Source organism: Telopea speciosissima, chromosome 2, assembly GCF_018873765.1.
Source record: "Telopea speciosissima isolate NSW1024214 ecotype Mountain lineage chromosome 2, Tspe_v1, whole genome shotgun sequence".
Lineage (NCBI taxonomy): Eukaryota > Viridiplantae > Streptophyta > Magnoliopsida > Proteales > Proteaceae > Telopea > Telopea speciosissima.
In genome coordinates this window covers 68,932,562-68,952,440 of record NC_057917.1, presented here as the reverse complement: position 1 = coordinate 68,952,440, position 19,879 = coordinate 68,932,562, and the positions used below count along the sequence as shown (strand labels likewise).

The window sequence follows — 19,879 nt, the reverse complement described above, 5'->3', positions numbered from 1 at the left end:
GAAACCCTCTCCCAATGTTTTATCCATTGTTGTGGATTTCAAGCAAGCATAACAATACTACCACGAGGAAATGTATTGATGTAGCAGCATCCACATATTTTTCAGGGCTAGACACAAGCGATCTATTGCTCTTATTATTTTATAATGCTGATTAAACATGAGATAAAGAACGCTATCTGGGCGCGTGCCGTGCGCTGCCCCTGCGCCCAGAGAGCGTTTCAAAATCATCTCTCCGCTCTATCTTCCCCCCTTTTTCTATTTTGTAAACGCAGTTTAGAACATACACGCATTCAAAATCATCTCTTTCCGCTCTCCCACGGAGAAGAAGAGAAAACAGTGAGATTTGTAAAACTTTTCACGGAGGACAAGGATTCAAGGAGGGAAGAAGAACATGGCGGTCATTTGCAGGTCTCATTTCAGTCAACCCCCTCCATTTCTGCTGCCTCTTCATCTTCGTCTTCTCTTCTCTTCTCTTCTTTCGTAAAATTGCAGAATGGATTATTGAAACGCCCGTCATTTTCTCAGGGATTCGGAAGACAATGCCTCTGCCAACGATCCCCTCTTGCCATGGCTACGGTGCGTCTCTACCCCTCTCTTCCTCACGGTGCCCATAAATCTGGGTTTTAGTTTTCATTGTTATTTAAATTAAAAAAATTATTCGCACTTGACTGATGGTCGAATTTTGAGTCAGGTCAATCGTGAAGGCACTTGATGGTGTAAGCTCAAGTGCTGGTTCGGCTTCCCAATTTGAAACCCTTCTCAAGGACTGTATATTCAAATTCAAGGATGATAATCAGTACAGGAATGATGTCCGATTTCTAAAGATATGGTTTTTATATGTAAATTCTCCATCTAGAAGATTTATTCATCTTTCCCTTACCCTTTTGCTATTTATTTATGAAATACATGCTATAATAATTTGCTAAGCAATGGTTACCACAGATTGATGCTGTTGAAGACTTTAAAAGTGTTTTCAAAATGATGGAGGATAGTAGAATTTGTCTCACCTATTCTCTACTCTATGAATCTTATGCAATGTTTCTGGAATCAAAAGGGAAGTTGGTGGATGCATTCGAAATTTACCGAATGGGCATTTCAAGGTTCATTTCTTTTGAGGGATTTTTTTCTCCCCCCTGTTGGTAGCATTTTTTTGTTTATAACGCTTTCAAAGCTATTCTGGTACTAGGAATGCTGAACCTCTTGAGAGGCTAAAGAAAGCGGAGGCATTATTTGTTAGCAGAATGTCTGCTATAGTGGATGCCTGTTCACTTCAGAAGGTATTGCTCAAATTGATCTTTGTACCGGGGATTCAAATATGTTGTCTTTGCTATTTGTTTTCTTGCCCAATCCACATCATACTTGTAATTTCAATTGATTGCCACAACATGAATTTATGAAGCCCTCTGAAACATTAGAACTTTTCTGTAATTTGAATTGCCATTTCATTTTTGTTTTATTTTTCATTCTATTGTCTTTTTAGTTTTAAAGGTAACTGCTGTTACCATGGTTGTGTAACAGATGATGTGCTTATATGTTACCATGGTTCTGTAACAGATGATGTGCTTATATGTTACCTTTATAGAGCCTTAGGAGTGAGGGAAGAACTGTAGATGAACATTGTCTCATTGATGAAGGTTATAGAAACTCAAAGAAATTTCTTGATATAATCTGAAATAACATAGTTGAACCATTTTCAGTTGCTGAGAATTCGCTCTTAATTTGATGCACCTTCAGCCACATTATTAACGAGAAACAGATACTTGGAATGATATCCACCTTAATCACACCTAGGTTACGACTTTTGGACCTCTTTTTCACTTTTTCAGGACAATTAACATAGTCCTTTACTGTTACTACTGAAAATGGAATAGTAGAATTTTGTCCTATTGGTTTTCTCTAACTGTTTTCTCCATAGAATCTCCCCATAGTTTGCTAAAATATATATTTTTTTGGTTGTTTCTCTATGGAGATTGAGGCTCACGGAACTGGTAGGGCAGCTCATCCAAAGCCTTGTAGTAACTATGTCATCTGAAACCATTTTTGCAGATAGGATGCAAGAGACTGCATACTGCTTTTGTTTATGTAACGAAATATATTTCAGGAAGCCATGTCAAGAAACTTTCTCCCATTTAACTCTTGTAGGTGTGTACATTGAAAAGGAATTAGGGAACAAAATATAACCTGCCACCATGTGCTGCTTCTATCTATAATGGTTTTGGTGATTGTTACATGATGATAGATTTCCAGGTGATAGGACTCTAGAACCCAATCATCAAAAGTTAGATTATTCAGGTAGTGTTTTAAGCCAACCACCAACCAATAAGTTATTTCACATGTGGAATATCATATTAACTTATTCATATGTAGGACAATGACTGCTGTGATGTACAACCCACAAGAAATTGCGATGAGCCTTTGTAAACACTCTAGCTGTTCATGATTGTATAAACCAGTCAGTTTTGAAATAAAACTAATGTAAAGATTTCAACTTATCAGTACTAAAACATTTGATTTGAATCATTTAAGATAGCTGAGTGAAATGTTTGGTGGTTTGTTAGTTCTCTTTCTGACTGTTTTTATATAAATTGCTTCTTTTTTCTGAGGGATGAGTAGACCGATCCTGTGGAGTTCCTTTTGCAGATTGATTGCAGGGAATCTGCTAATCCTAGTAAGAGTTTAATAAATCCATGGTCAATCTCCACCATCAAAAGTCTACTGATGAAGATGAAGAAGCAGATATTGAAGTACCATGTGAGATAAGTTAGTGATCTTTCAGGATGGTTTCTCTTTTAACCTCTAATTTTAACCATTTTCTGAAGATTTTCCAGGGATACCATGAGAGTACTAAAAATTATTTGGGAAAAGTTCCATTATCTTCTTTGCAAAGAAATAAGATCATTGAGATAGGTAATATTCTTAATGCGCAAAAAGCTTCCATTCTACTATTGGCCTATTTATTTATTTATTTTTTATGGTTGAACTTTCCATGTTTCACTCTGCTTTATTTTCAATTAAAAACTAGTATTTTAAGTTTCCTCTAAATATACACATTGTGACTAAGTTTTTAATAAGACTATTGAGATGGGAATGGGGGCTAGTTCAGTTTCAACGGGAAAACATTCACCCATAATTTGGCAAAATTGGTCGGGGCACATTCCATTTTACATTTTAATTTGAGGCAAAATTTTCTCTCTCCCAATATATTCTTCATCAACATCTTATCATTCCCATTCATAGTTGTCAAGGCGTCCAGGCACTTTGGACGACTTGGGCGCCTTGGTCGCCTACTTGGTGCGCCTTGAACTTTTAGCCTCTTCAATGCCTTGGGTTGCCTAACCACCGTGACAACTATGTTCCCATTTAAGAAAACTAATCTATGTTTGTTACTATGAATCTCTGAAAGTCGTGTATCTTTTCTGAAATTTTCAGTCATAAATTTAGTTGGTTGGCTTATAAATTACAAAGACTGACTTAATAGGACTGGGAGGTTGCTTTCCTTGGGAACAATTCCAAATATGATACATCCTGAGGTACAAATAGGTTGGACTACTGAAGTAAGATATGCTAATATAAATTTCTTACATTATCCATACTCCATACCTTTTTCTATCTAGTGTTTCTCTTGCCTCACTGGTACTTCCTTGGATTTGGTTTGCAGCTATGACTCTTCCAGCCATCTTCATTAGTTTAATTTTGCATTGGTCATCAAGGTTTCTTATTCAGTTACAACTTAACCTTTGCTGCTGTAATCTCCTTACACTTCAAAGTGATCAATCCTTTCTTAGGGAGCTGGACATATGGGATATAAACATCATACTTTCCTGAAGTTGGGTTTTATCTGTTTATTATGCCAAACCAAAAGGCACTTTTGTCTTTAGATTCTCCAGTGAAACTCAGTCTCTCTCTCTCTCTCTCTCTTTGACGCAGTAGGAAACTGTGGGGTTAGATCTCGTTCTAAAACCGACAAACCTTGAATCCACGAGTAGGGGAATCGGAAAACTTCTTCTATTCAAAATGTAAGATGCTTAAAAAGAAAAATTTGAAGCCCTTATATAGGAGGCTTGCTTACCAAAGAAGAAAACAAAAGTTCAAAATTCAAATTCAAACTTCAAAATGTTGGTGGGCTGTTTCACCTTCGAATTGCACGAAAACGGCCAAAAAGAACATACAAGATTCGTCAATACACGAAGGATAATTGTAACCCAACCACTAACTACTTCATTTATGAATTTCATAGTAATAAAAATAAATGTCGTATTGTAATCTACTCTGATCTCACTTCCCCCCCCTTCTGTTTCTCTCCCGCACTGCCCCCTGTTTCTTTCTCCTGCACAGCCCTCCTCTCTCTCTCTCCCCTCCATAGAAAATTTTCTCTTCAAAGTTCAAACCTAATTTTTTTTTATCCTCCCGGTGAGATTTTTTGTTTGATGGCGCAAGAAGAATGCAAGTTGTCTGAGGCGATTTGAAATTCAAATCATCAGAATCTTCTATTGATCGGAAGCATTCCAAACACCGAGAAAATAGAGGTAGCCAAGAAAACCGTGCAGTTTTTGTACAAATTTATTTTCTTTCATTTTCTATTCATGACAAACAAACACAACCTAAGGAAAAAAGAGGGTGTGACGAATCTACATCAGCCTACAAACAGGTTCTAGAAGCTACATGCCAGCGGATTGAAGAAATAAAATCCGATGGGCTAGTAAAACAGAAAAATTGAAAAAATAATAAGAGAGGTTGTCATTGATGTTTCTCTTTCAATTATCAACTCCACATGCTGAATCCTGTGACCAAGCATTGTACTTGTAGAAATAAGAAAGTTTTTACATTTTGTTCTAGTTACAAATTCTGTAGCAACACCAAGAAATGTCGGTAGATATTGCTACTAGGTTTTGCTTTGGGATCTATTGAAATGGAATAAGTTTGGAAGACAAATGCTGCCTTTCAAACCTATCTCTTCTATTGACTTTGACCCCCACTCCCCACCCCCCCCCCCCCAAAAAAAAAAAAAACAGAGAAAAAAAAGTGTCCTTCAGAACTTTATTTTAGTAATGACAGGGGTATCCGCGTATGAAGCTTTAACTCTGTAAATGTATTTTGATGCCAAAGGTGGAAAGAAATACCAGATCATAGGCCGTGCTGGTGTAGGTGGATTTGCTCAAGTATTCAAAGCATATGTTAACAGTAACCCTGATGATGTTGTTGCTTTAAAGGTACTTGGATCAATGTACATTTTTTCTTTGTTAAACTTAGAATCAATATTATGGAGATGCATGCTGGGTTATTACCTGTGAAAACCTGTGGCAGATACAAAAGCCTGCATTCCCTTGGGAATTTTACATGTATCGCCAACTGGACAATCACATTTCGAACAAGGAAGTATGGTATCTCTCAGAGTTTTCTTTAATCACATCAGGATCTGGTTGTGATAATACTGTTGCTTATTTCTTATGCTTTCATTTGCAGAGACCAAGCTTTGGCTTTGCTGAGAGAGTACATGTCTTTTCTGATTGTAGCATACTAGTTTGTGACTATTTAGGTCATGGAACACTTCTGGTTGGTGCATCATAATATATTTCTGCTTTCGTTACATCTGTGTCTTTCTGTTATCAAGATTGTTTTTATATGAGCATCTTATGCAGGATGCTATAAACTCTTACATAGTAACTGACCATAAGATGGATGAAGTGCTGTGCATTTATTACACCATAGAAATGCTCCACATGCTTGAAATTTTGCACAGAACCAGCATCATTCATGGTGATTTTAAGCCTGATAACTTGCTCATTCGCTATGCCAGGTAATTAAGGATTGCGTATTTGATATACTCTATCATTATCATCTACAAGAAGACCAACATTGACTGCAGGGAAAGCAGGAAACTACTGCCATCTTCCTATGTGGACTAATTTTTCTGTTAATGTGGTTAACCATCCGCTGTTGCATGCATGTTGCTCTTGATCTGGATCAAAGGGAAAGAATCTCTCCCGTTGATATTGATCAATGCATTCAAGTTTGCTGGTAGTTGCCTTTATTGCTCCATCTGTTGTTTTGACCCTTGGAGTGGTAGATTAACGTTGGCTACTTGGCACAACTTATGGCACTTCCACTGCAATGATCTAGTGACCAATGATAGACTAATCTTGCCAAATTATTGACCGATTAAATGATATGTTATCCAAGACTACTCTGAACTAAATCTAGTGATCATCAAGTCATTTCAATTTCTAGTCCTATTTTCTCATCCAGAAACAAATTCCATATAACTTGAAAATTGAGATTGTAGGGGAGAAGTTTGACTTCCTTAATTCTCATACCACATCTGAGACCCTAGTATAACACTGAGCCCCTGACTCAATATTGTAGAGGTTCAGCAACTTATACCAGGAGAATCATAAGGAAGTTAGTTATACTGCTGCAATGGAAAGCCAGCTTTCACTTGTTTAATTTTTGTTTCTTTGGATGATTCATATTCTGCCCCATCTTTTCTTGGACAGGGATGAACTTATAGAAGAAGATTTTCGCAGCCAAACTGGTGCCTGGCATGATCAGGTTACTTACTGTTTGCATCAAAGAGTGCTGTGTGGTTTAAAGGATGTATATTCTGATAGGTCCATTATATTATGATGCAGGGTCTCTGTCTTGTAGATTGGGGAAGGGGTATAGACCTAAGCCTTTTCCCTGATGGGACAGAATTCGAGGGAGACTGTAGGACTTCTGGCTTTCGTTGTGTTGAGATGCAGGAAAATAAACCATGGAGGTTTCAGGCCAGTCATTGCATACTTCAGTAGTTGCTTTTGCAAAAAATTAGACGCACCAGAGTTTCATTACTGATATCATTTTAATGCTGTGCACCAGGTTGACACATACGGTCTCTGTGTGATTGTTCATTTGATGCTCCATGGATCATACATGGAAATTCAAAAGGTGTTTGCAGATGAAAGCTATATTTACCAACCCAAATCATCATTAAAGCGGTACAACTCCATGTTTGCCTTCTGCTCAATAATAGTCTTGTAGACTTTCTCACTTTCATGCATGACTCCTGGCTTTCAAATAAACTCTAGATTTATTCAACTTAGAACACAAGATTTTCAAAACTCATTCATTCATTTGCTTGGAAAGGAATTAATTATTCAAAAATTTACAATTTTCTTTATTTGTGACTAGTTGCATTGATGGGAACCACTAATTGTCTAAATTAATTTCACCGTCAGGTATTGGAATGTTGAACTATGGAAGAAACTTTTCAAGGAATTGCTGAACATAGGTCCGGGTGATGACCACAAGATGTTGCAGAGTTTGAGGGAGTCATTTGAGGATTACATATGTTCAAATCCTCAGTTGATTAAGAAACTAAAGCATTTATTGTTGAAGCAAAGAACTACCCTCTGTTCTTCTTAGCCTTCTACCCATCATCCTTCCATACTTTCCTCTTCTTTTTTTTTTGGTTTTTTTTTTCTTGGGTGGGTGGGGGGGGGGTGGTTATTCATCCTTCCATGCTTTGGAAGAGTTTGTCCTGCATCTGTTTCCCAGTTAAGTCCTGTAACACTTTTTTTTGTGGTAGATTAGATGACGTAAAATGGGTGGGTTGATCTGGTTACTAATCGGTTCGAGTCGCTGTAAGATAGCTCCAAGTCCTAAAAGCTTTTGCCTAAGCATACAAATAATCATATATTCATTCTTAAATATCCAAGTACACAATGGACGATCAGGCAATACCATGATACTGACCCAACACCTGACCCGTGAAAATGCTCTTTGATCGATCAGGTATCGGGATTGGGTGTTAGAGATACCGATTCGGATCACCCATTACAGGCAGTTCGATACTCAAAACCATGAGAGAGAGATCCTTTTATGGGTTCAACCAAAAAAACAAAAAAATCCTCCGATGGGTTTTGAATCAGTTCTATGGCTATTCGTATTCTCTCCAATGAGGAGATTGCCCAATGAGCATCCAATCCGTATTCTCATTGGGCAATCTCCTCATTGGAGAGGATCCCGATCCAATCTTTTATGAGAATCATGGTTTGAGGTATTGGATCAGATTGGCCAATTTTAGCTGGATTAGATCAATATCAACCGAGATCAATCCCGATACCCATCTGATCTGATCCAACTGTACGGCCAGGGTAAAAATGTAAAGAAATTAATTTTTGTTCTAAGAAAACAGAAACAGAAGTGTCAGATCTGCCCGAGTTTGGGCGACACTGAGATCACGAACCATGATCAGAATGGTACCCATCACCGTCAATATGTTTCTTACACTTGCTCTTGTTTGGACGATCAAATATCTAAACCTTCAAAGCCAACAATACATCAGAAGGTGTTCCACACACGCATGATAAAATCCGAAATCAATGGATCATGATTCTTCACTTGTCCATCACAATCCAAATACATTATAAAACACTTCGTCAAACAACATAAACAAATAAAACCAGAAAATTTTATGCAGCACTGTGTTTTATTATACATCATCGTTCAGAATAAACAAAGCAGTAGATACTAGATAACCAACTACGGCGTAGATGTTACAGAACATCTCCTTGGACGTGCAAACACACATCACCTTACCCTACACGCGCTTTACTTGGCACACTCTTATTTATTGACTTAGTACACACCACACCACCCACTTACCTAATACGACCAAAAAAAAAAAAAAAAAAACACTTTTATGTACATGAGGGAATAGACAGGGTCTTTACTGCATACATAGATCTCCATCCAATAAGTGACAACTGGCAACATCACAATTGCTCACACACTCCCCTCTCACTCGATCCTCACTCTTCAGCGGTGCTTGCTTCGGGTGCCATCGCTGTAAAGCCTGCAACTCATGAAACATAAACTTTTATATCATTCATAAATCTATGATCCCTATTATATATAAAACCTGATCCAAGTCGTTCGATCCATAGATTTTGTAATCGTACCAGTCGTAAACAGTTGGGGTGTTGGGCTGTGGCTTGTCGAAGACAGCAGCACCGATGCCCCTGGTAGCAAGATTGCTTCCTGGATGGAACACACTCCTCCACACGTTCTCTTTCTTAGCAGACGACGGTGTCATGGGCGTCCCTGGCGTTGGTGGAGTGCTAGGGCTTGCTGGCATCGACAACGATCGCTGGTTCTTGCTGCTTCCCTCTCCTTCCACACCACCTTCGTACGTATATATGTTTATCCAGTGTTAATATTTAAATTAGGGCAAGAAAAAAGAAGAAGAAAGCAGAGAGAGTACCTCCGAGGTTTAAGGGCTTGGGGTTGACCTTCCTGAGCTTGCCGAGGCCCTGTTCAGGGTGAGGACCAGCCAAAACATCGTCCCACAGCTTGTCTAGCAAAACCATATTTCTGTTTTTAAGTGAAAATTTCTCTTCTTCTTTGATTTGATCTTTCCTGTCTTTAAGGGTTAGGGTTAGGGTTTGGCTCAAGCTCTTGCTCTGCTTTAAATGGTGGAAGTCGGTGCTTATAATAGCAAATCCTAATCCGTAAATATCTCTATGGTCTTCCCCAGCAGAGGGAATTTTCTTAGGTGATGATGTGGAGGATAAGGATGAGAGGGTCCCTCCAATAATATCTCATCATATCGGGACATGCGGAGTAGTTTAGGGTTTGTTTGACAAGTGTTTGTGTCCATGTCCCACAGATTTTGACATTGGGGTTCGTCTGCTTGCAAGTAAAAAAGTAAAGCAAGGGATGTAAAATTGATTAAAAATTAAAAAAAAAAAAAAAAAAAAAAAAAAGAAGGAAAAAAAGAAGGGAAAATTATATGATTAGTTTTTGGGTTTTTATTTATAAAATTGTCCACCCTACATTTGAGTTTACAAAAATGGACAAAAATAAGCTAAGATTTACAAATCTGGACAAAATAGTGTCTCTCCCTCCCACACTTACTTTTGTAGACATTTTTACCTCTGTCATTGCCTTCTTGCCCAGGCATCCTTCGTTCCCTGCAATCCTACCCTTGTCCCAGCCACCGCCATTCTCTGTTATCCCAAGTAACAGAGGAACTAAAAAGAGATTTTTTCAGAAGGGAACTGTCGAAGAAGGAAAGAGAGTCACTCTTTTGCCTAGTTTTGTAAAACTAAAACTTGTTTTTGTCTATTTTTGTTAACTCAAACATAGGGTGGACAGTTTTGTAAATGAAAACCCAAAAGTAGCTAATCATGTAATTTTCCCAAAGAAGAATGCAGCGCACCCGTCGTTATGCTTAGCACGTGTAATGAATTATGCGTGCCCTTGTGTCTGGGTGTAGGGGGGGCATACGCTGCGCGATTGAACATTCTTTCTCCATAAAATAAAATAAAAATTTTGTAATCTAACATTCTAACTTACGTAAGACAAAAGTTTTGTGCATGATCATGAGCGTACAACAGTTGGATCGGATGAGGGAGATGTATTAATATTTCTTCCTATACTAATAGGATTTGAAAAATCAGATCATATTGATCCTATATAGACACTAGGGTTAAGGGTGTTTTGTTGGCTGATTTCCATTGATTTTGGATTGATTCTGGTCAATTTTGATTCTATTCGAATTAGAATTGGTTGGAATCAATCCCGAATCCTGTTTTTCGAACCCTAATACTAAATGAAAAGCTAGATATTGCTAGATGTCACTGACTATGTATGTACATGGCTGCACTCAAAATACCAAGTCTCCTAAAATTCCTGTTGGGTAAGAGATCGCAGTTTGGTCATGTAGTCCATGTACCATCACGGGGGCTAATGAGAGTGTGCACAACAACATCAACATGGGTGAGATCTTTGATTTCATTGAGGGTGGGGCGGTCATTTTGCCCATTCTTGTGTCAAGGCATAAGGCTAGTACTGTTCTTTTTCCCATTCTTATCATATTTGAGTAGATAAATAAAAAAGATTTGGGGAGAAAGAATGCTACTTGGTTGTATGCAGTGCATAACCCTTGTGTCCAGACACAAGGTTGCGCGAATTGACCGTTGTGCCCTATAGAAAGGCAAAAATTCCTGAAGACCCCACGGTCATTTCACATGGACTGTGTCTGGGTGCACGGACTGTGCGCCGCACATGACTAGGTTGTGTTCTCTTTCCCAAAAGATTTAGTTATTAAGTAAAATAAAATTTAATCACGAAAGTTAAAATATTTTAGAGATAATTACGAAATAATTCTAAATAAAATAAAATATAATAATCAAGAGATTTTGTTACAAAAAGTAAAATAAAATTTTGAAATAACGTTAAGTAAAAACAAGAAAACCTAAAAGAGATTTAGTTCCAAAGGAACATAAAATTTAATAACCAATATTAAAATGTTTATTTTTTTTTTTAATATAATTATGAAATAATGTTAAGTAATGATTAAACAGTTTTTATTGTACTAAGGACGAGTTTTCCTTCACTATTGCGAAAGAAGAATCCCCTCACTAATGGCCATCAATGCACTTCAACGAGTGTTTAGGAGTAGATAATTATGACAGTAGATTCATGGGTGAAGGAGAAGGAAAATGTTTCCCTTTTACTATTAATTTGATTTATGTTAGAATCTTTTTTTAGGTACACGATTTATGTTGGAATTGAAACCAAATAAATGAATACATAGAAAACTCAACGGATTATCACTAGAAAAAAAAACAATCATGTATGATAGGATTAAATCAAAATCATTTATAAACGGTTTCGATTTTAACATGTGAAACCATTTATTAAATGATTCAATTTTAATTTCACCTAAAAAAACTTGCATCGAACTGTGTAACACCCTTAGCTTTATACTTGCAAAATATTTCATCTCTCTTGAGTTTTAAGAGCATTACTTTGTCAGGACTGAGCCGAATTAGGCCGCTAGGTCCAGTTCATTCTCTTCAACTGGAACCGGTTGTTTTGGTTTGGCCGTTCGACTGTTGGGTCATTCGGGTTTCAAAAAACTCTGTTTTATCTCTGATGTACTTTATAACGAATATGATTACAGATTACAATACGAATATTCGATGAAGATTTACCAAAAAAATATATAGGGTGCGTCTGTTTGTAACCAAGCAGGTTACAAACAGAATTTGTAACCGGTCTTTTTTGCCCTCCATTCAATGATGTGGTTAAGTAATAGAAAGTCTAGTAAGGTAATTTCCCAATGTAAGAGAGAGAGAGAGAGGCACCATCGCTGCAACTATGTTTCTGATGGGATTTTTCCATCATCTCTTGTCGATCGCTCCACCGCGCACTCTACTGTCCTTCGTCTCTGACTGTGCGATAGCAACAGTAGTTCCCTCATTCCTCTCAACCCTTAATTTCTGAGTGCCCAGTTAGACTAAATAGTTCCCAAGTGAGCAGTAAGCAACGTCCATAGTCTCCACAGTGAAACTGCCGATGAGCAAAGGCCAGACAAAAGAGCTACGGCAAGGTTTCCATCTTCGTCGGAAAACATAGGATATTCGTGATTTATGAAATTTGAACAGTGACCATGTTTTAGTATCTTTTAGGCAATGAAGGATCAAATTATTTACTTTTGCTTCACTGTGAAAGGTATGGAGTATAAATACACGTTACGATTTCCCACCGGATTCGTTGGATGGCTCTGGACTTCCATTGTCATTTCCATCTATTTATTTGATTGGACAAGATCACATGGCCATTGGGGACCGAAATGGGTCAGCTTGAGTCCCCCCCCCCCCCTTCGTTCTTGATGAAGACAGCAATGAGAATCTCAAGAGCGAGTTGGTTCAATTTCTCGAGAAGAGTCTGTAAGGGATTTATGTAATATCCCTTTATATGCTCTCATATAATCCTACTGTATTAACGCCCGTCGTGTAGGGCAATCTAAGAATTAATCCATCCGACCTAAACCCTGGCTTTCCTATATATACTAATGGGCAAGATGCGTATTCCAAACTAGATACTGGGTTAATGCTTTGAACTTCAGGCTTAAACCCTAAACCCTAACAATCTTAAAGCATTATTATTTTTTTTTTCGCTTCTCTCCGCGATCAAGATCGGCTTCGCAGAATTGCGTTGAAGATCGCATTAAGATCGATCCTTGATTCGATTTTGGAGATCGTATGTGACGATTTTACAGGTTTTCTTTTGAGAGATTGGCGTAGGTTTTCCTTTGAGAAATCTGTTTCACGTCTTTGGCTTTAGGTGCGATCGTGGTTCACAATTTTGATTTGAGAGATCACATTACGCTTGGAAGATCGTTTCTTGTTTCGGCTTTTGGACAATCGTACGTCACGATTGCAGTTCTCTCTAAGGCTTCATTTGATCAAAGCTTTTGGTTATCTTTCCAAAGTATTTATTACGTTTCCAAAGCATTATTTGATATTGAAAGGCTTTTTGTCCTTTCTTCATCAAAAGGTTTTGATTTGATAGATTAAAGAAAAAGAAAAAAAACCATTAACTTGTCAGAGAAGGACGTTTGCTTTTGAATTCTTTTGCTTTTGATTCAATTTAAAAAACCGAAGTGGTTTCCAGAAAGCTTTCTTCAAAGAGCATCGATTGGTTTTTCTTCTATTTTTTTATTTGAGAAAAGGATAAAAGCAACTTTTGGCAGAAATTTATTTTTGGGTTCGGCCATTATCTGCGAGCAGCCAACATTCGCGCTAGCAGCCTGCATTAGCGTGTACATTACAAGTGTCGATACTACGCATCTTTTCCTCCTTCATCTAAATCCAGGGTTCTCATCTCGTGTGTTAATCGCATCTCGAGCATTTATTTTTTTATTTGATCTTTGTTTGGGCATATAAACAAATCACTTAATATGGAGAAACACGGCTCCAATTGAGATGATCAAATTGAAAAGTTTTAGTGGCTCAGAGTCAGTTCTTGAAAAGAAAGCACTCGGCTTGGATCGAGGTACCTTAATATTTTCTACACCGTAGAAATACTTTTTCTCGATCAGACTGACTTCCAATCAAGCCCAATGGATAAGTTGATGAGGACTTTGGCAAAGACTACCTATTGAACTCGCTCTGGTCAGATAGCCGGGCAGACTCATAGTAAATACTGAGTCATAGCAAAGAGATTTGGGAAATCCTAAGTTCTCAATTCAAAAATAGAGGAGGACCTATCAAAAACTCATTTGGTTGACAAGTTTATGGACTTCAAGTTTCAAGAAGATAAGGAGATACTTCCACAAGTAATGCTTTTTATAACTTGAGAACAAAATTGAACCAAGAAAACATCCCCGTTGTTGATGCATTCTTAGTGGGTGCAATTATCTTTAAGTTACCCTCTACCCGGCATTCCTTTAAAACCGAGATGCACAGAAGAAAACACAAGTGGGGCCGGATGATCTCAAACGGTTCATTAGAATCGAAGATGAGAACAGAGCCAGAATAACTTGAGATGGTGAAACAACAGTATCCGCCAATTTGGTTTCACAACCCAAGAAATATCCTAGGCGAACCAAGCCACCTAAGAAAGAACCCCAACAGCTTGGAGGCCAAAAGCCTAATTTTAAAAGAGGGGCAAGTGCCGAATCGCTGGGAAAGTGGGGTCACTATGCATCCGAGTGTAGGGGTCCTAAGAAAGGGAACACTGCACACCACGTAAGGAAGTTCACATGCGGTGGACAAGACTCGAGCCTACTAACTTTGTTGCCATGATTGGCAAGGGTAAGGGTTGGCCAAGACATCTTCGATTGGTGGTTAGACTGAGCGACTTGTCATGTTTGCAATAGCAAGGACCCGCTCACCGATGTTGTTCAAGTAGCGAGACACACTTGCAAATGGAGACGTCGTGGAAGTGGCTCAACAAGGGACAACGAACCTGGTTCTCTCATCGTAAAATATTAACTTTGAAAAATGTTAAAATCTTTCCTGGTTTTGAAAAGAATTTAATTTCCATTGGAATTTTGCTTGATGCTTGGCATGTCTATTACTTTTAGTAGTGGTAGAGTAACATTGTCTGTTAACTCCTTTTATTTTGGATGTGCTTATAATTTGAATGGTATGTTTAGGTTGAGTTTAGCTAATGAGACAATAAACCAGGTTAACCATAATTTACTTGATCCCAAAATACTACATTGTAGGTTAGGACATGTGAACTATAGGAAAATGCTCAAACTAGCTAAAACTCATAATTTACCATTAGACACTTCAATTAGATTTAACAGATGTGAAGTGTGTGCTCAAACTAAAATAACTAGAAAATCGTTCGACTCGGTTTCTAGGAGCACTCAACTTCTTGAACTTATACATTCTCGACATTTGTGACTTTAAAAGCTACACAACTAGAGGAGGTCAAGTATTTGATAACATTTATAGACGATTTTTCTAGATATTGTCATTTATACCGTTAAAATCTAAAGATGAAGCTTTTGAAAAATTTAAAATTTTCAAGAATAAGGTAGAAAATCGCTTGAACTTGAAAATTAAAAGATTTAGAAGTGATAGGGGAGGAGAATACAAATTGACAGAGTTCAAGAAATTCTCGTGCCTCTGCAGCATAATCCTTGAAACTACTCGCTCCTTACTCACCTCAATCAAATGGCATAGCGAAAGAAAGAATAGGACGTTAATAGAGATGTTAAATTCCATGTTATTGACAATGGTATGCCCTCTGCTATTGGGGAGAAGCAAGTGTTGATCGCAAATCACATTCTAAATAGACTACCACATTCAAAACTCGACTTCTACACCTTATGAACTATGGCATAATCATCCTGTAGATATGACACTCTTAAGGTTTGGGGTCTGTAGCTTATGTTAGGATACAAGACCCTAGGAGACCTAAGGTGGGAACTAGAACAAACACTTGTGTATATCTTGGTTGTGCGTAAGACATCTTCACAGATCGGTTTTGGATCTATCAACCAATGTGGTGATAGAATCTAGGTTGCTATATTCTTTGAGGATAAATTCCTTAGAGATAAAGGCCCGACCTTGCTGGTTTGATCAAGTGGTTACGTAATCACCTTTGGAATCTCGAACCAATTGTTTCGACACTACTCCCACAATGCTCCTTGAATCGAATCTAGAAGAGTATCTACTAGAGATCGAGTACCCAAGAATTTTGGTGAGGATTTTGTGACCTACCATTTAGAGGCTGATCCATCCACCTATAAGGAAGCGATGAGATCTAGGGACTCCCGTTATGGAAAGAAGCCATTGATGAGGAAATGAGCTCTTTAATGCGTAATGAGACCTGGCACCTTGTTGATCTCGCCTAGAGGGGCCAAGACAATAGGGTGTAAGTGGGACTCAAGAAGAAACTTAATCCGGATGGGTCTATAGCCAGGTATAAAGCACGATTAGTAGCTAAGGGCTATAAACAGTGAGAGGGATAGATTATTTTGACATCTACTCTGGCTCGGCCATTTGGCAACAATAAGGATTCTTCTTGCCATAGCATCTATTGAGCACTATGTTGTGCATCAAATGGATGTAAAAACGGTTTTCCTTAATGGAGACCTAATGTAAGAAATCTACATGAACCAACTCAAGGGTTTGTCATGGAAGGTTCGAAAAAGAGTTTGTAAATTAAACAAATCTCTCTATGGTCTTAAACAAGCACCTAAATTGTGGCATGAGAAGTTTGACAAGACAAGAAAGAGCTTTGGTTTTCAAACCAAAGAACTCGGATAAGTGCCTTTATTTTTTGTCCGAGTCAAACAAGGTCGCGATTATTTGCTTGTATGTAGACGACATGTTGATTCTAGGTTCCGATCTCTCCGTAGTGAGTGACATTAAAGATACCTTGTCCAAAGAATTCAACATGAAAGATCTTGGTGTGGTAGACACCATTCTTAGAATGAGAGTAAGCTTCATGAGCAAGGGATCACCCTTAATCGACTCATTACATTGAGAAGTTACTTTCTAGTTGGAGATACAAGATTGTAAACCGATTGAGACACCCTATGACTACAACAAACGGTTGAAACCTAACACAGACACCGTGAATCGGTTAGATTATTCTAAACCGATTGGTAGTCTCATGTATGCAATGAGTTGCACTAGGCCGCACATAGCCTTTACGGTAGGCATGTCGAGTCGCTTCACTAGTAATCCCAAAAAGAGCATTGGGATGCCCTATCGAGGCCGATGAGATACCTTAAGGGTACTCAAGGTTATGCTTTATGTTATAATGGACATCCTCCAACTTTGGAAGGATATTCCGATGCATCTTGGTGCTCGATTTGGGAGACAAAGATCCACCAAGGGTTATGTATTTACACTAGGAGGAGCACTGTAGCATGGAAATCCAAAAGACACTAGTATTGCTCATCTATGGAATCGAACTTTATGCTCTAGCTTCAAGGAGATGAAGCAGAGTGGATAAAGGATCCGATTATGGATATTCCATTGAGGAGTTTTAAGTTAAACTCTATATCTATATTCTGTGATAATCAAGCAACAAAGACGATTGTGAATAACTCACTCTTTAATGGTAAGAGGAGACACATCAGGTCGAAACAGCCATGCTGAATTATAGAACGAACAAGGGATTATCACTTTGATTGATGTGAGATTGAAGGATAATACGGCAGATGCCCTTATAAAGGGATTGAACAAAGATCGAACATTCAAAACTACGGGGAGATGGGGTTAAAGACCATTTAGTCGGTCTTAACCTAACCCGATATTATTTTGAATTATTCGAATCTCATCTAGCCTTGTAAGCATTCGGGACAGCTTACATGTTTCGATAACTTAGTTAGGTTACTAAGTATGGGGGTTGTGAAACCATTCCAAACTTGATGGGGTAGCAAATTTTCATGTGAAGTCTCCTTACTTTGTTATTCCACAAAGGAATATGGAAAATGTCCGATATGTTTCAATGATATTGTGCTAGTCTTTATGTCATTCCAAATTTGATGACATGTCTTTCATAGTATGGTGTACCATTCCAAATTTGATGATACAACATAAATCTATGACTGATATGACGAATACAATTCCAAATGGAAACATGGTATGGTCCTTATGATAGAGACTATATAGGATCGAGTTCTTGTAAAGAAACTTGATGATGATGCTTATTGTTTTTTGATTTACCTTCACCATATATGAAATGTACTAAGTTCTTATTGTTGAACTAGATACTATTGTGCAAATGATTGAATTCATAATATCTTATGAAATTCATATTTGACAAATTACGAGAATGGCGAAGATGGAGGAGAACGGTTGAATCGGATCTCGATGAGGATGACTTACTTGATGAGTAAAGTCACATGGATTGCAAGGACTTTTTCTTTTGATTATTTCTTTTGGTTTAGCCACTTGCATGTGGAACTTCGGATTTATTTTTGGGTTTAGTTTTGATCTAAAACCCTAGTTTTATTTCTTGAAGTCTACTTATTTCTTATTTGATTTATTGGATTATTGATATTCAATTTATATTGATTCAATTATGATTGAACAATGGTTCCTATACATGTGTAATGGATATATGTAGAACATAGGAGGAGATTGTAAGGGTATTTATGTAATATCCCTTTATATGTTCTCATATAATCCTACTTGTATTAATGCCGTGCCATGAGGGCAATCTAGTAATTACCATCCGACCTAAACCCTAGTTTTCCTATATATACTAAGCTTAGGAATGCAGGTATTCCAAACTAGATATCAGGTGTAATGCTTTAAGCAACTTTGTGCTTAAACCCTAAACCCTAACAGAGTCTTTCATTACTAGAATGTATCAAGGCCCAATCTTTGATCAAACCCTTTTCTAACCAACCGTAGGTGGGAGTGGGTTTGGAGATATACAAAAGGTGCGGGTAGAGCTGGGGCAGGGAAGCGGAGGTGGACTTGAGGCGAGCGTAGTTTAGAGGAGGGGGTTGAGAATTTCTGAAGAATTGAGTCCCAAGGGCTGCTCATCGCTGCAATTAGAGGCCAAGAGCTCTGTATCCATAGTTGTAATGGAAGTCAGACTTCTTGTCATTTCAATTGTGAGGTGATCGCATAGTGTTTTTCTTTTCCTTATTCATGATAGAAATAGCAGTGGCAGCCGGTGCAAGACCATTACCAAATAGGTTCGTTCAATCAGGTTTCATCGGATGCTCTTAGTTTCTCTTAGTTGCAGACCCATAGGTGGTGCGAACCCAAGAAGTTCAGTGGTCGCGGTGCTCGTTCATGGTTCTAGAAGTGTCCTAGATTTGATTTCTTCTTCTTTAATCAATTGGTTTGTAAATCCTGTTCTAGTCACAGATTTCTTCCTCTTTGTTAGAAGACAAAAGGTAATAATGATATTACAGTCTTCATTGCAATCTCCACTTGTCAGTTTTGGTTGATGAGAGTTGTTTTTGTAATGAGGGAAAGGCTTTTAAAGCTTGGGCTCTTGTCGTTGTTTCATGGGCTAACACATGTCGAGGATTTTTAGGGTGCAAATACTTTCCGGGCTTCAGCCAGTCTGGGTACTACATTTTTCTGAATCTTGAGTTTCACTTGAAGCCGAGTGAGGAAGTTCGCCATGGGTTGGTGGGGTATGGCATAAATGGATGCGAGGGCAGGGGACGGGAGATGCTGGCAGCAGGTACTGGGCGGGGGGAGGGAGAGCTGAAGCTAGAGCCAAGGAGAGAGGGGAGAGGGAGAGGACTAGCCGGAGGGGAGGGAGACGGAAACGAAGAAGAAGAGGCAAGGGAGAGGGGAAAGGAAGAGAAAATTACAAAAACACACCCACTTAAAAAAGAGAGTGACATATAAAATTAAGGGTAAAAAGGAAAATAAAATATGAATGTTGTAACCGGGTCGATTACAAACACCTTTGCCCAAATATACATATGCGATGACGATTTACCAAAAAAAGAATGAATATACGATGAAGAACAGTTTTGCCGTATTACACTATTTTTTTTTTTGGGTAAAGGCAGTATTACACTATTACAGTAAAGATTACAGAGATACGAATATACTTTACTCAAAAAAAAAAAAAGTGCTTGGACCGCTTGGTCATATACTCATAT

General features: G+C 38.1%; 2 protein-coding genes across 2 annotated transcripts; one reads left to right on the top strand and one right to left on the bottom strand.

The window, feature by feature from the left end:
* The first annotated feature begins 268 nt into the window (after positions 1–268).
* On the top strand, positions 269–7,401 carry LOC122649966 (mitotic checkpoint serine/threonine-protein kinase BUB1). Its single transcript, XM_043843234.1, has 15 exons — positions 269–408; positions 526–576; positions 692–839; positions 943–1,100; positions 1,187–1,277; positions 2,641–2,751; positions 2,829–2,907; positions 5,107–5,210; positions 5,305–5,376; positions 5,464–5,553; positions 5,640–5,797; positions 6,495–6,549; positions 6,630–6,764; positions 6,856–6,974; positions 7,215–7,401. The coding sequence occupies exons 1-15, from the start codon at positions 392–394 to the stop codon at positions 7,399–7,401; spliced, it is 1,575 nt and encodes a 524-aa protein (XP_043699169.1). The 5' UTR covers positions 269–391.
* Positions 7,402–8,697: 1,296 nt separating this feature from the next.
* On the bottom strand, positions 8,698–9,503 carry LOC122652184 (auxin-repressed 12.5 kDa protein). The gene is made up of 4 exons (XM_043845861.1): positions 9,412–9,503; positions 9,242–9,380; positions 8,940–9,162; positions 8,698–8,833 (listed from the first exon to the last, which is right to left on the bottom strand). The coding sequence occupies exons 2-4, from the start codon at positions 9,345–9,347 to the stop codon at positions 8,797–8,799; spliced, it is 366 nt and encodes a 121-aa protein (XP_043701796.1). The 5' UTR covers positions 9,348–9,380; positions 9,412–9,503; the 3' UTR covers positions 8,698–8,796.
* Positions 9,504–19,879: the final 10,376 nt, after the last annotated feature.

Excerpts from the sequence above, each read along its gene's own strand:
- LOC122649966 (XM_043843234.1), top strand. Across the intron at positions 2,752-2,828 it reads AGCAGATATTGAAGTACCAT|GGATACCATGAGAGTACTAA; the intron begins GTGAGATAAGTT and ends AAGATTTTCCAG. Across the intron at positions 5,798-6,494 it reads TTGCTCATTCGCTATGCCAG|GGATGAACTTATAGAAGAAG; the intron begins GTAATTAAGGAT and ends TTTCTTGGACAG.
- LOC122652184 (XM_043845861.1), bottom strand. The coding sequence starts at position 9,347 with ATGGTTTTGCTAGACAAGCTGTGGGACGATGTTTTGGCTGGTCCTCAC. Across the intron at positions 9,163-9,241 it reads CAAGCCCTTAAACCTCGGAG|GTGGTGTGGAAGGAGAGGGA; the intron begins GTACTCTCTCTG and ends ATACGTACGAAG. Across the intron at positions 8,834-8,939 it reads ACCCCAACTGTTTACGACTG|GCTTTACAGCGATGGCACCC; the intron begins GTACGATTACAA and ends CATGAGTTGCAG.